At 34.3% G+C, this 15,049-nt stretch overlaps 1 protein-coding gene across 1 annotated transcript in view; it reads left to right on the forward strand.

Annotated features, from left to right (window-relative positions):
- Nucleotides 1-1,933, forward strand: part of MOB3C (MOB kinase activator 3C) — a 63,733-nt gene extending 61,800 nt beyond the window's left edge. Inside the window, exons 4-5 of the mRNA XM_075832049.1 lie at nucleotides 553-615; nucleotides 701-1,933. Of these exons, the coding sequence (XP_075688164.1) occupies nucleotides 553-582 (30 nt within the window). The 3' untranslated portion in view covers nucleotides 583-615; nucleotides 701-1,933. The remainder of the gene's footprint in view (nucleotides 1-552; nucleotides 616-700) is intronic.
- The last annotated feature ends 13,116 nt before the right edge of the window (nucleotides 1,934-15,049 follow it).

A 15,049-nucleotide genomic window follows, 5' to 3' on the forward strand; every position in this document is an offset into this window, starting at 1 on the left:
ATGATTCTGCTGTATACTTGGTATTGTGTTCTCTTCTGTAGTCATGATTCTGCTGTATACTTGGTATTGTGTTCTCTTCTGTAGTCATGATTCTGCTGTTTATTTGGTATTGTGTTCTCTTCTGTAGTCATGATTCTGCTGTATACTTGGTATTGTGTTCTCTTCTGTAGTCATGATTCTGCTGTATACTTGGTATTGTGTTCTCTTCTGTAGTCATGATTCTGCACTGCTGTATACTTGGTATTGTGTTCTCTTCTGTAGTCATGATTCTGCACTGCTGTATACTTGGTATTGTGTTCTCTTCTGTAGTCATGATTCTGCTGTATACTTGGTATTGTGTTCTCTTCTGTAGTCATGATTCTGCACTGCTGTATACTTGGTATTGTGTTCTCTTCTGTAGTCATGATTCTGCTGTATACTTGGTATTGTGTTCTCTTCTGTAGTCATGATTCTGCACCGTGGTTTATGTGGTTATTGTGTTCTTTGATATGTATTGTGTGATCCTTTAAACTGAGTAATTCTTTACGAAGGTCTTTTCTCCTGTTTTCATAGAGAGAAATGACGGAGAGAATCTGCCACTGACTTTGGACAAACCCCAGAACCTGCCCGATCCTGGTGCGGATAAAACCATAATGAATCATTTCAATGTTTTCCACAATGGCGCCAATCATCATCATCATCTCTCTTTTCTTTATTTTAGGCTTCATATCATGGAAGTCATTCACTGCAGGAAAGACGAAATGACTGTAAAATTTAGGAGCCATTTTGGTTTTCCTGGAGTCCGAGCAGTAAGACCTCCCGTACATTGACAAAAAAGGGAACAGTTTGGCACTAGCTGCAAATTTCCAGGTCCATTGTCTGCCTGGCTCCAGGATTTATCCCAGACTTTGAGGAGTAATAATTGTGTCTGGCCTCCTATATGACATGGATTATAGCAAGTCTTCTGCGGAGGCCGAGCACCAAAGAAAAAGCAGTAATTCAAATGTAGAACTTCCTAGTGTGGAGAGTGAGTGACCCCCGAGCACAGGTAACAGGTGAAGGCACCAGAAAGGACCAGCCCAGGCCCGGGACGTGGAGAGAAGACCTCCAGCTTCCCACCCGCTATCATTGCCTGGATTCTGTGGAGGTCTCGGAGCACCAAAGTCGATTGTTGTCATTTCACTTCAATGTCAGGAAACCATTTCATTTTTTTGGCTCTTTATAAAGACGTAATCTATAGATTTCTTAGGCAAATTACGTGAAGATCTGACCCTTCCTGGATCCATTCAGATAATAATTGCTCCTGATATTCCAGGAACTCCTCATTGTAGTAAACCGGCCTGAACGTGCCCCATACTGTAAACAAGAGCCGTCCATGGAGGGGCGATCAGAGCAGCACGTGCTGGATAGCGCCCCGTGGACTGGATATGCTGGGTCAATGTACACGTTGGCATTGCCTGCTGGTGGAGAAGGGTTTCTTCCCGTGGTGTCAATCCTTCCAGAATACGGTAATTGCGCTGGTATCCAGGGGGCTGTCGGTACGTCAGTCTAATTGCACGCGGTGGCAGCAGGACATTCGGCTTCTTTGACACGTGAATATATTTCTGGTTCCAGTCCGTTCTGCTGGACCCACTAATGTGCTGCCCATTGTCCACCCGGCTCCTGCACCGAGTAGCAGAGTGTTGTTCCTCCTCACAAGCACGACGACATCTAGAGCCATAAAGCCTCGGTCTTCTGAATCAAATGATTTGCGCTTGTTTCTGGCTTCTATGTACAGCGCTCAGGAGGTACATTAGGGAGAAACCGCGAAGTCGTCTACAAAACCACGTCAGCCGATACCGCAGCCCAGTCACCTCTGGAACCTGCAGGAATTGTGTGGTTGTGTCTGGACTATAAAACAGGGAGTAGCAGCAGAATTATGACTGTAGAAGGGAGGGCAAGACCAAAAATAAAATCTAGATGTTTTTCAACCGTATGGACAATTTTAGATTTGTACAATATATACGGTGTGGTGGTGGTAGTATTCAGTATATATCATGTGGTGCTCGTATACAATGTATGGTATATATGGTGTGGTGATAGTATACATTGTACAGTATATATGGTGTGGTGATAGTATACAATGTACAGTATATATCATGTGGTGCTAGTATACAATGTACAGTATATATGGTGTGGTGATAGTATACATTGTACAGTATATATGGTGCTAGTATACAATGTACAGTATATATGGTGCTAGTATACAATGTACAGTATATATGGTGTGGTGCTAGTATACAATGTACAGTATATATGGTGTGGTGCTAGTATACAATGTACAGTATATATGGTGTGGTGCTAGTATACAATGTACAGTATATATGGTGTGGTGCTAGTATACAATGTACAGTATATATGGTGTGGTGCTAGTATACAATGTACAGTATATATGGTGTGGTGCTAGTATACAATGTACAGTATATATGGTGATAGTATACAATGTACAGTATATATGGTGTGGTGCTAGTATACAATGTACATTATATATGGTGTGGTGATAGTATACAATGTACAGTATATATGGTGTGGTGATAGTATACAATGTATGGTATATATGGTGTGGTGCTAGTATACAATGTACAGTATATATGGTGCTAGTATACAATGTATGGTATATATGGTGTGGTGATCATATACAATGTACAGTATATATGGTGATAGTATACAATGTACAGTATATATGGTGCTAGTATACAATGTACAGTATGTATGGTGTGGTGCTAGTATACAATGTATGGTATATATGGTGTGGTGCTAGTATACAATGTACAGTATATATGGTGTGGTGCTAGTATACAATGTATGGTATATATGGTATGGTGCTAGTATACAATGTACAGTATATATGGTGTGGTGCTAGTATACAATGTACAGTATATATGGTGCTAGTATACAATGTACAGTATATATGGTGCTAGTATACAATGTACAGTATATATGGTGCTAGTATACAATGTACAGTATATATGGTGTGGTGATAGTATACAATGTACAGTATATATGGTGTGGTGATAGTATACAATGTACAGTATATATCATGTGGTGCTCGTATACAATGTATACGGTGTGGTGCTAGTATACAATGTACAGTATATATGGTGTGGTGCTAGTATACAATGTACAGTATATATGGTGCTAGTATACAATGTACAGTATATATGGTGCTAGTATACAATGTACAGTATATATGGTGCTAGTATACAATATACAGTATATATCATGTGGTGCTCGTATACAATGTACAATATATACGGTGTGGTGATAGTATACAATGTACAGTATATATGGTGCTAGTATACAATGTACAGTATATATGGTGTGGTGCTAGTATACAATGTACAGTATGTATGGTGTGGTGCTAGTATACAATGTATGGTATATATGGTATGGTGCTAGTATACAATGTACAGTATATATCATGTGGTGCTCGTATACAATGTATAGTATATATGGTGCTAGTATACAATGTACAGTATGTATGGTGCTAGTATACAATGTACAGTATATATGGTGATAGTATACAATGTACAGTATATATGGTGCTAGTATACAATGTACAGTATATATGGTGCTAGTATACAATGTACAGTATATATGGTGCTAGTATACAATGTACAGTATATATGGTGCTAGTATACAATGTACAGTATATATGGTGATAGTATACAATGTACAGTATATATGGTGTGGTGCTAGTATACAATGTACAGTATATATGGGGCTAGTATACAATGTACAGTATATATGTGTGGTGCTAGTATACAATGTACAGTATATATGGTGCTAGTATACAATGTACAGTATATATGGTGTGGTGCTAGTATACAATGTACATTATATATGGTGTGGTGCTAGTATACAATGTACGGTATATATGGTGTGGTGATCGTATACAATGTACAGTATATATGGTGTGGTGATAGTATACAATGTATGGTATATATGGTGTGGTGCTAGTATACAATGTATGGTATATATGGTATGGTGCTAGTATACAATGTACAGTATATATGGTGTGGTGCTAGTATACAATGTACATTATATATGGTGTGGTGCTAGTATACAATGTATGGTATATATGGTGTGGTGCTAGTATACAATGTACAGTATATATGGTGTGGTGATAGTATACAATGTACAGTATATATGGTGCTAGTATACAATGTACAGTATGTATGGTGCTAGTATACAATCAAAAATAGTGTGTAGGAAAGGCAGATCCAGCACTCAAATGATAAAAAATTCAATTTTATTAGGTCATGTTAAAAGGGATAAAACAACAATCCCGGGACCACGCTTACGCGTTTCAGACCGCTAGGGTCCTTAATCATAGCTTGCTCTAAGCAGATAAAATTCACAAATATATAGTCAAGAAAATCTACCATGTGATTAGTTTGGGCTGGGTTTGAACATTTTAACCCTGTCCAGTCAGTACCAAAACTTATGTCGTAGTTTTCTCTTGGTGTTTGAAATCACAGAATTATACTATGGGAGTAGTGTAAATTCTCACAAATAGCGCATAAATAAATGACTGTCACAAAAGAAGGAAAAAATACATACATTAAGCGAGTGTATATACATCTCTTAGTTACATTTCCTTGACAAAAGCCTGGTATATTAGTGGACTAATTAATTAGGTATCAGGTGTGCATTGACGTCAAACATGATTGTAGGGTGTTTTACTTGTAAACGGTTACAAAAATGTAGATATATGTTCGTAAATGACAAACTATTGCCATAATGTTTTGCTGTTAAAAATAAAAAAACATCAAACATCAAGAACAATTAACAATCATTATTAGTATGGAGTTAACTTAATAAAAAATGTTATTCTGAAATGAATAAACCTCCTAGTTTTTCAAAAGCAAAGAAACAAAATTAACGCACCTCCATTATGTCTCGATCATTATTTACAGTAATAGGTGCATGATATCTGCTGAGTAAATGAGTATAATACAAATAGAAGAAATGTTAGTATGAAAATGGAATAACTACCGCAAACAGTGGAATTAACCAAGGTGTCGTATATGTGTGTATATGTCTTATTTGTGCGAACTCCGTGGTGCTGAATGAACAGCTCCAATTATTCTATTTAAATGTATTTATAAAAGTACTGTTTTTGAAATGAAAGATAAGAGATGGATTTTATTTTAATGAATATGTATAGACATCCTCTTATATGATTTGCTTAAAATGTGATGTAATTAAGAAATGTAGAAATGGCTTTTCTAAATAATAAACAATCATTTTAACTGTGTCGAGGGTGCATTATTACGGTTACAACAGAAGTATGTCATGCAACAGTAACAATTTACAGATATTAGTGATCAATATAATGCAATTTACAGCCATTAGTGATCAATATAATATAAATTAGTGTACCAAGGAACAGAGATTTTTCTCATATTTCGATCAATGGAAATGCATATATAACAATTATTTAGTATTGTTGAACAGAACACTAATCAGATGTATTCTAAATGCTGAGACATGTTTATGATCTGAAATTAAATTGATTTAAACATATTAATTTATTATTTTTAGAGCAATTAGTTCGAGTATTATACATGTCTTTGAATTGCCTGTCACTGCTGTCTCCGTGGTGCTGAAAGGACAGCTCCCCTGTGAGCTTATTAACAGAGGTGCTGACAATAGACGAAAAAACAGCGTGTAATCTAAAAAAGTTTATAGAAAGAGTACACTGTCCAAAAAGAGGGGGAAATTGGAGAAAACTTTTGCTCAATAGAGAAGCGCTATGGATTTTGAAACTAGACACTCGTTTTCCCGAGGGCATGAATTATAGGAATGATTTAATGTATATCTACTAAAATAACTCGGAACATATCTTTCTTAAAATATATCTTTAAATTCACCAAAGTTCCAAATTAATAATTAAATTATAAACAGTGTCTTTATCAACTTATTATCTAGATCAATATTATATCCAAGTCGAACTAAAATATACTAGGAAAAACCAACGTACAAAAAATGCATTTATAACAAACTGTTTCAGTTTTCCCTTTTTTTTTAGTTTCAAAAGAATTATTAAGTGAAACTCTCCTTTTAACATCATGGACTCAATACTTCATTCTAGTTAAACTATATTATGTTGAAAAATATCTATAAACTTTTTTAGATTACACACTGTTTTTTCGTCTATTGTCAGCACCTCTGTTAATAAGCTCACAGGGGAGCTGTCCTTTCAGCACCACGGAGACAGCAGTGACAGGCAATTCAAAGACATGTATAATACTCGAACTAATTGCTCTAAAAATAATAAATTAATATGTTTAAATCAATTTAATTTCAGATCATAAACATGTCTCAGCATTTAGAATACATCTGATTAGTGTTCTGTTCAACAATACTAAATAATTGTTATATATGCATTTCCATTGATCGAAATATGAGAAAAATCTCTGTTCCTTGGTACACTAATTTATATTATATTGATCACTAATAGCTGTAAATTGCATTATATTGATCACTAATATCTGTAAATTGTTACTGTTGCATGACATACTTCTGTTGTAACCGTAATAATGCACCCTCGACACAGTTAAAATGATTGTTTATTATTTAGAAAAGCCATTTCTACATTTCTTAATTACATCACATTTTAAGCAAATCATATAAGAGGATGTCTATACATATTCATTAAAATAAAATCCATCTCTTATCTTTCATTTCAAAAACAGTACTTTTATAAATACATTTAAATAGAATAATTGGAGCTGTTCATTCAGCACCACGGAGTTCGCACAAATAAGACATATACACACATATACGACACCTTGGTTAATTCCACTGTTTGCGGTAGTTATTCCATTTTCATACTAACATTTCTTCTATTTGTATTATACTCATTTACTCAGCAGATATCATGCACCTATTACTGTAAATAATGATCGAGACATAATGGAGGTGCGTTAATTTTGTTTCTTTGCTTTTGAAAAACTAGGAGGTTTATTCATTTCAGAATAACATTTTTTATTAAGTTAACTCCATACTAATAATGATTGTTAATTGTTCTTGATGTTTGATGTTTTTTTATTTTTAACAGCAAAACATTATGGCAATAGTTTGTCATTTACGAACATATATCTACATTTTTGTAACCGTTTACAAGTAAAACACCCTACAATCATGTTTGACGTCAATGCACACCTGATACCTAATTAATTAGTCCACTAATATACCAGGCTTTTGTCAAGGAAATGTAACTAAGAGATGTATATACACTCGCTTAATGTATGTATTTTTTCCTTCTTTTGTGACAGTCATTTATTTATGCGCTATTTGTGAGAATTTACACTACTCCCATAGTATAATTCTGTGATTTCAAACACCAAGAGAAAACTACGACATAAGTTTTGGTACTGACTGGACAGGGTTAAAATGTTCAAACCCAGCCCAAACTAATCACATGGTAGATTTTCTTGACTATATATTTGTGAATTTTATCTGCTTAGAGCAAGCTATGATTAAGGACCCTAGCGGTCTGAAACGCGTAAGCGTGGTCCCGGGATTGTTGTTTTATCCCTTTTAACATGACCTAATAAAATTGAATTTTTTATCATTTGAGTGCTGGATCTGCCTTTCCTACACACTATTTTTGTTACTACAACCTGCTGTCGACACAGGACTAAGCTCAGGAGGATCTACGAGCACCCACAGCTTCTTGGATTTTTATGCCTATTTAGGTATCAATCAAGCTTTACACAAAACGCATTGGAAAAACGCATTGGAAAAACGCAACTTGGTTATGAGGTGAGCAAAACTTATGCTAGTATACAATGTACAGTATATATGGTGTGGTGCTAGTATACAATGTATAGTATATATGGTGCTAGTATACAATGTACAGTATATATGGTGCTAGTATACAATGTACAGTATATATGGTGTGGTGCTAGTATACAATGTACAGTATATATGGTGCTAGTATACAATGTACAGTATATATGGTGTGGTGCTAGTATACAATGTACATTATATATGGGGCTAGTATACAATGTACAGTATATATGGTGATAGTATACAATGTACAGTATATATGGTGCTAGTATACAATGTACAGTATATATGGTGTGGTGCTAGTATACATTGTACAGTATATATGGTGCTAGTATACAATGTACATTATATATGGTGTGGTGCTCGTATACAATGTACAATATATACGGTGTGGTGATAGTATACAATGTACAGTATATATGGTGCTAGTATACAATGTACAGTATATATGGTGTGGTGCTAGTATACAATGTACAGTATATATGGTGCTAGTATACAATATACAGTATATATCATGTGGTGCTCGTATACAATGTACAATATATACGGTGTGGTGATAGTATACAATGTACAGTATATATGGTGTGGTGCTAGTATACAATGTACAGTATATATGGTGCTAGTATACAATGTACAGTATATATGGTGCTAGTATACAATGTACAGTATATATGGTGCTAGTATACAATGTACAGTATATATGGTGCTAGTATACAATGTACAGTATATATGGTGTGGTGCTAGTATACAATGTACAGTATGTATGGTGTGGTGCTAGTATACAATGTATGGTATATATGGTATGGTGCTAGTATACAATGTACAGTATATATCATGTGGTGCTCGTATACAATGTATAGTATATATGGTGCTAGTATACAATGTACAGTATATATGGTGCTAGTATACAATGTACAGTATGTATGGTGCTAGTATACAATGTACAGTATATATGGTGATAGTATACAATGAACAGTATATATGGGGCGGTGCTAGTATACAATGTACAGTATATATGGTGTGGTGCTAGTATACAATGTACAGTATATATGGTGTGGTGCTAGTATACAATGTACAGTATATATGGTGTGGTGCTAGTATACAATGTACAGTATATATGGTGTGGTGCTAGTATACAATGTACAATATATACGGTGTGGTGATAGTATACAATGTACAGTATATATGGTGCTAGTATACAATGTACAGTATATATGGTGTGGTGATAGTATACAATGAACAGTATATATGGGGCGGTGCTAGTATACAATGTACAGTATATATGGTGTGGTGCTAGTATACAATGAACAGTATATACGGGGCGGTGCTAGCATACAATGTACAGTATATATGGTGTGGTGCTAGTATACAATGTACAGTATATATGGTGCTAGTATACAATGTACAGTATATATGGTGTGGTGATAGTATACAATGTACAGTATATATGGTGTGGTGATAGTTTACAATGTGCATTATATATGGTACTAGTATACAATGTACAGTATATATGGGGCTAGTATACAATGTACAGTATATATGGTGCTAGTATACAATGAACAGTATATATGGGGCGGTGCTAGTATACAATGTACAGTATATATGGTGTGGTGCTAGTATACAATGTACAGTATATATGGTGCTAGTATACAATGTACAGTATATATGGTGTGGTGATAGTTTACAATGTACATTATATATGGTACTAGTATACAATGTACAGTATATATGGTGTGGTGCTAGTATACAATGTACAGTATATATGGTGTGGTGCTAGTATACAATGAACAGTATATATGGGGCAGTGCTAGTATACAATGCACAGTATATTTGGTGCTAGTATACAATGTACAGTATATATGGGGCTAGTATACAATGTACAGTATATATGGTGTGGTGCTAGTATACAATGTACAGTATATATGGTGCTAGTATACAATGTACAGTATATATGGTGCTAGCATACAATGTACAGTATATATGGGGCTAGTATACAATGTACAGTATATATGGTGCTAGTATACAATGTACAGTATATATGGTGTGGTGCTAGTATACAATGTACAGTATATATAGTGCTAGTATACAATGTACAGTATATATGGGGCTAGTATACAATGTACAGTATATATGGTGTGGTGATAGTATACAATGTACAGTATATATGGGGCTAGTATACAATGTACAGTATATATGGGGCTAGTATACAATGTACAGTATATATGGTGTGGTGCTAGTATACAATGTACAGTATATATAGTGCTAGTATACAATGTACAGTATATATGGGGCTAGTATACAATGTACAGTATATATGGTGTGGTGCTAGTATACAATGTACAGTATATATGGGGCTAGTATACAATGTACAATATATATGGTGCTAGTTTACAATGTACAGTATATATGGTGTGGTGCTAGTATACAATGTACAGTATATATGGTGCTAGAATACAATGTACAGTATATATGGTGCTAGTATACAATGTACAGTATATATGGTGCTAGTATACAATGTACAGTATATATGGTGCTAGTATACAATGTACAATATATATGGTGCTAGTTTACAATGTACAGTATATATGGTGTGGTGCTAGTATACAATGTACAGTATATATGGTGCTAGTATGCAATGTACAGTATATATGGTGCTAGTATACATTGTACAGTATATATGGTGTGGTGCTAGTATACAATGTATGGTATATATGGTGTGGTGCTAGTATACAATGTACAGTATATATGGTGTGGTGCTAGTATACAATGTACAGTATATATGGTGCTAGTATACAATATACAGTATATATGGGGCTGGTATACATTGTACAGTATATATGGTCCTAGTATACAATGTACAGTATATATGGGGCGGTGCTAGTATACAATGTACAGTATATATGGTGCTAGTATACAATGTACAGTATATATGGTGCTAGTATACAATGTACAGTATATATGGTGTGGTGCTAGTACACAATTTACAGTATATATGGTGCTAGTATACAATGTACAGTATGTATGGTGTGGTGCTAGTATACAATGTACAGTATGTATGGTGTGGTGCTAGTATACAATGTACAGTATATATGGTGCTAGTATACAATGTACAGTATATAGTGTGTTGCTAGTATACAATGTACAGTATATAGTGTGTTGCTAGTATACAATGTACAGTATATATGGTGCTAGTATACAATGTACAGTATATATGGTGTGGTGCTAGTATACAATGTACAGTATATATGGTGTGGTGCTAGTATACAATGTATAGTATATATGGTGTGGTGCTAGTATACAATGTACAGTATATATGGTGTGGTGCTAGTATACAATGTACAGTATATATGGTGCTAGCATACAATGTACAGTATATATGGTGCTAGCATACAATGTACAGTATATATGGTGCTAGTATGCAATGTACAGTATATATGGTACTAGTATACAATGTAAAGTATATATGGGGCTAGTATACAATGTACAGTATATATGGGGCTAGTATACAATGTACAGTATATATGGGGCTAGTATACAATGTACAGTATGTATGGTGTGGTGCTAGTATACAATGTACAGTATATATGGGGCTAGTATACAATGTACAGTATGTATGGTGTGGTGCTAGTATGCAATGTACAGTATATATGGGGCTATTATACAATGTACAGTATATATGGTACTAGTATACAATGTAAAGTATATATGGGGCTATTATACAATGTACAGTATATATGGGGCTAGTATACAATGTACAGTATATATGTGTGGTGCTAGTATACAATGTACAGTATATATGGTGCTAGTATACATTGTACAGTATATATGGTGTGGTGCTAGTATACAATGTACAGTATATATGGTGCTCGTATACAATGTACAGTATGTATGGTGTGGTGCTAGTATACAATGTACAGTATATATGGTGCTAGTATACAATGTACAGTATATATGGTACTAGTATACAATGTACAGTATATATGGTGTGGTGCTAGTATACAATGTACAGTATATATGGTGCTAGTATACAATGTACAGTATATATGGTACTAGTATACATTGTACAGTATATATGGTGTGGTGCTAGTATACAATGTACAGTATATATGTGTGGTGCTAGTATACAATGTACAGTATATATGGTGTTCGTATACAATGTACAGTATGTATGGTGTGGTGCTAGTATACAATGTACAGTATATATGGTGCTAGTATACAATGTACAGTATATATGGTGCTAGTATACAATGTACAGTATATACGGGGCTAGTATACAATGTACAGTATATATGGTGTGGTGCTAGTATACAATGTACAGTATATATGGGGCTAGTATACAATGTACAGTATATATGGTGCTAGTATACAATGTACAGTATATATGGTGCTAGTATACAATGTACAGTATATATGGTGCTAGTATACAATGTACAGTATATATGGTGCTAGTATGCAATGTACAGTATATATGGTGTGGTGCTAGTATACAATGTACAGTATATATGATGTGGTGCTAGTATACAATGTATAGTATATATGGTGCTAGTATACAATGTACAGTATATATGGTGCTAGTATACAATGTACAGTATATATGGTGTGGTGCTAGTATACAATGTACAGTATATATGGTGCTAGTATACAATGTACAGTATATATGGTGTGGTGCTAGTATACAATGTACAGTATATATGATGTGGTGCTAGTATACAATGTATAGTATATATGGTGCTAGCATACAATGTACAGTATATATGGTGCTAGTATACAATGTACAGTATATATGGTGTGGTGCTAGTATACAATGTACAGTATATATGATGTGGTGCTAGTATACAATGTATAGTATATATGGTGCTAGTATACAATGTACAGTATATATGGTGCTAGTATACAATGTACAGTATATATGATGTGGTGCTAGTATACAATGTATAGTATATATGGTGCTAGTATACAATGTACAGTATATATGGTGCTAGTATACAATGTACAGTATATATGGTGCTAGTATACAATGTACAGTATATACGGGGCTAGTATACAATGTACAGTATATATGGTGTGGTGCTAGTATACAATGTACAGTATATATGGGGCTAGTATACAATGTACAGTATATATGGTGTGGTGATCGTATACAATGTACAGTATATATGGTGCTAGTATACAATGTACAGTATATATGGTGCTAGTATGCAATGTACAGTATATATGGTGTGGTGCTAGTATACAATGTACAGTATATATGATGTGGTGCTAGTATACAATGTATAGTATATATGGTGCTAGTATACAATGTACAGTATATATGGTGCTAGTATACAATGTACAGTATATATGGTGTGGTGCTAGTATACAATGTACAGTATATATGGTGCTAGTATACAATGTACAGTATATATGGTGTGGTGCTAGTATACAATGTACAGTATATATGATGTGGTGCTAGTATACAATGTATAGTATATATGATGTGGTGCTAGTATACAATGTACAGTATATATGGTGTGGTGCTAGTATACAATGTACAGTATATATGGTGCTAGTATACAATGTACAGTATATATGGTGCTAGTATACAATGTACAGTATATATGGGGCAGTGCTTGTATACATTGTACGGTATATATGGTGCTAGTATACAATGTATAGTATATATGGTGCTAGCATACAATGTACAGTATATATGGTGCTAGTATACAATGTACAGTATATATGGTGTGGTGCTAGTATACAATGTACAGTATATATGATGTGGTGCTAGTATACAATGTATAGTATATATGGTGCTAGTATACAATGTACAGTATATATGGTGCTAGTATACAATGTACAGTATATATGGTGTGGTGCTAGTATACAATGTACAGTATATATGGTGCTAGTATACAATGTACAGTATATATGGTGTGGTGCTAGTATACAATGTACAGTATATATGGTGTGGTGATCGTATACAATGTACAGTATATATGGTGTGGTGCAAGTATACAATGTACAGTATATATGGTGCTAGTATACAATGTACAGTATATATGGTGCTAGTATGCAATGTACGGTATATATGGTGCTAGTATACAATGTACAGTATATATGTGTGGTGCTAGTATACAATGTACAGTATATATGGTGCTAGTATACAATGTACAGTATATATGGTGCTAGTATACAATGTACAGTATATATGGTGATAGTATACAATGAACAGTATATATGGGGCGGTGCTAGTATACATTGTACAGTATATATGGTGCTAGTATACAATGTACAGTATATATGGTGTGGTGCTAGTATACAATGTACAGTATATATATGGTGCTAGTATACAATGTACAGTATATATGGTGTGGTGCTAGTATACAATGTACAGTATATATGGGGCTAGTATACAATGTACAGTATATATGGTGCTAGTATACAATGAACAGTATATATGGGGCGGTGCTAGTATACAATGTACAGTATATATGGTGTGGTGCTAGTATACAATGTACATTATATATGGTACTAGTATACAATGTACAGTATATATGGTGTGGTGCTAGTATACAATGTACAGTATATATGGTGTGGTGCTAGTATACAATGAACAGTATATATGGGGCAGTGCTAGTATACAATGCACAGTATATTTGGTGCTAGTATACAATGTACAGTATATATGGTTCTAGTATACAATGTACAGTATATATGGTGCTAGTATACAATGTACAGTATATATGGTGTGGTGATAGTTTACAATGTACATTATATATGGTACTAGTATACAATGTACAGTATATATGGTGTGGTGCTAGTATACAATGTACAGTATATATGGTGTGGTGCTAGTATACAATGAACAGTATATATGGGGCAGTGCTAGTATACAATGCACAGTATATTTGGTGCTAGTATACAATGTACAGTATATATGGGGCTAGTATACAATGTACAGTATATATGGTGTGGTGCTAGTATACAATGTACATTATATATGGTACTAGTATACAATGTACAGTATATATGGGGCTAGTATACAATGTACAGTATATATGGTGCTAGTATACAATGTACAGTATATATGGTGTGGTGCTAGTATACAATGTACAGTATATATAGTGCTAGTATACAATGTACAGTATATATGGGGCTAGTATACAGTGTACAGTATATATGGTGTGGTGATAGTATACAATGTACAGTATATATGGAGCTAGTATACAATGTACAGTATATATGGGGCTAG

This window comes from Rhinoderma darwinii, chromosome 7, assembly GCF_050947455.1.
Source record: "Rhinoderma darwinii isolate aRhiDar2 chromosome 7, aRhiDar2.hap1, whole genome shotgun sequence".
Lineage (NCBI taxonomy): Eukaryota > Metazoa > Chordata > Amphibia > Anura > Rhinodermatidae > Rhinoderma > Rhinoderma darwinii.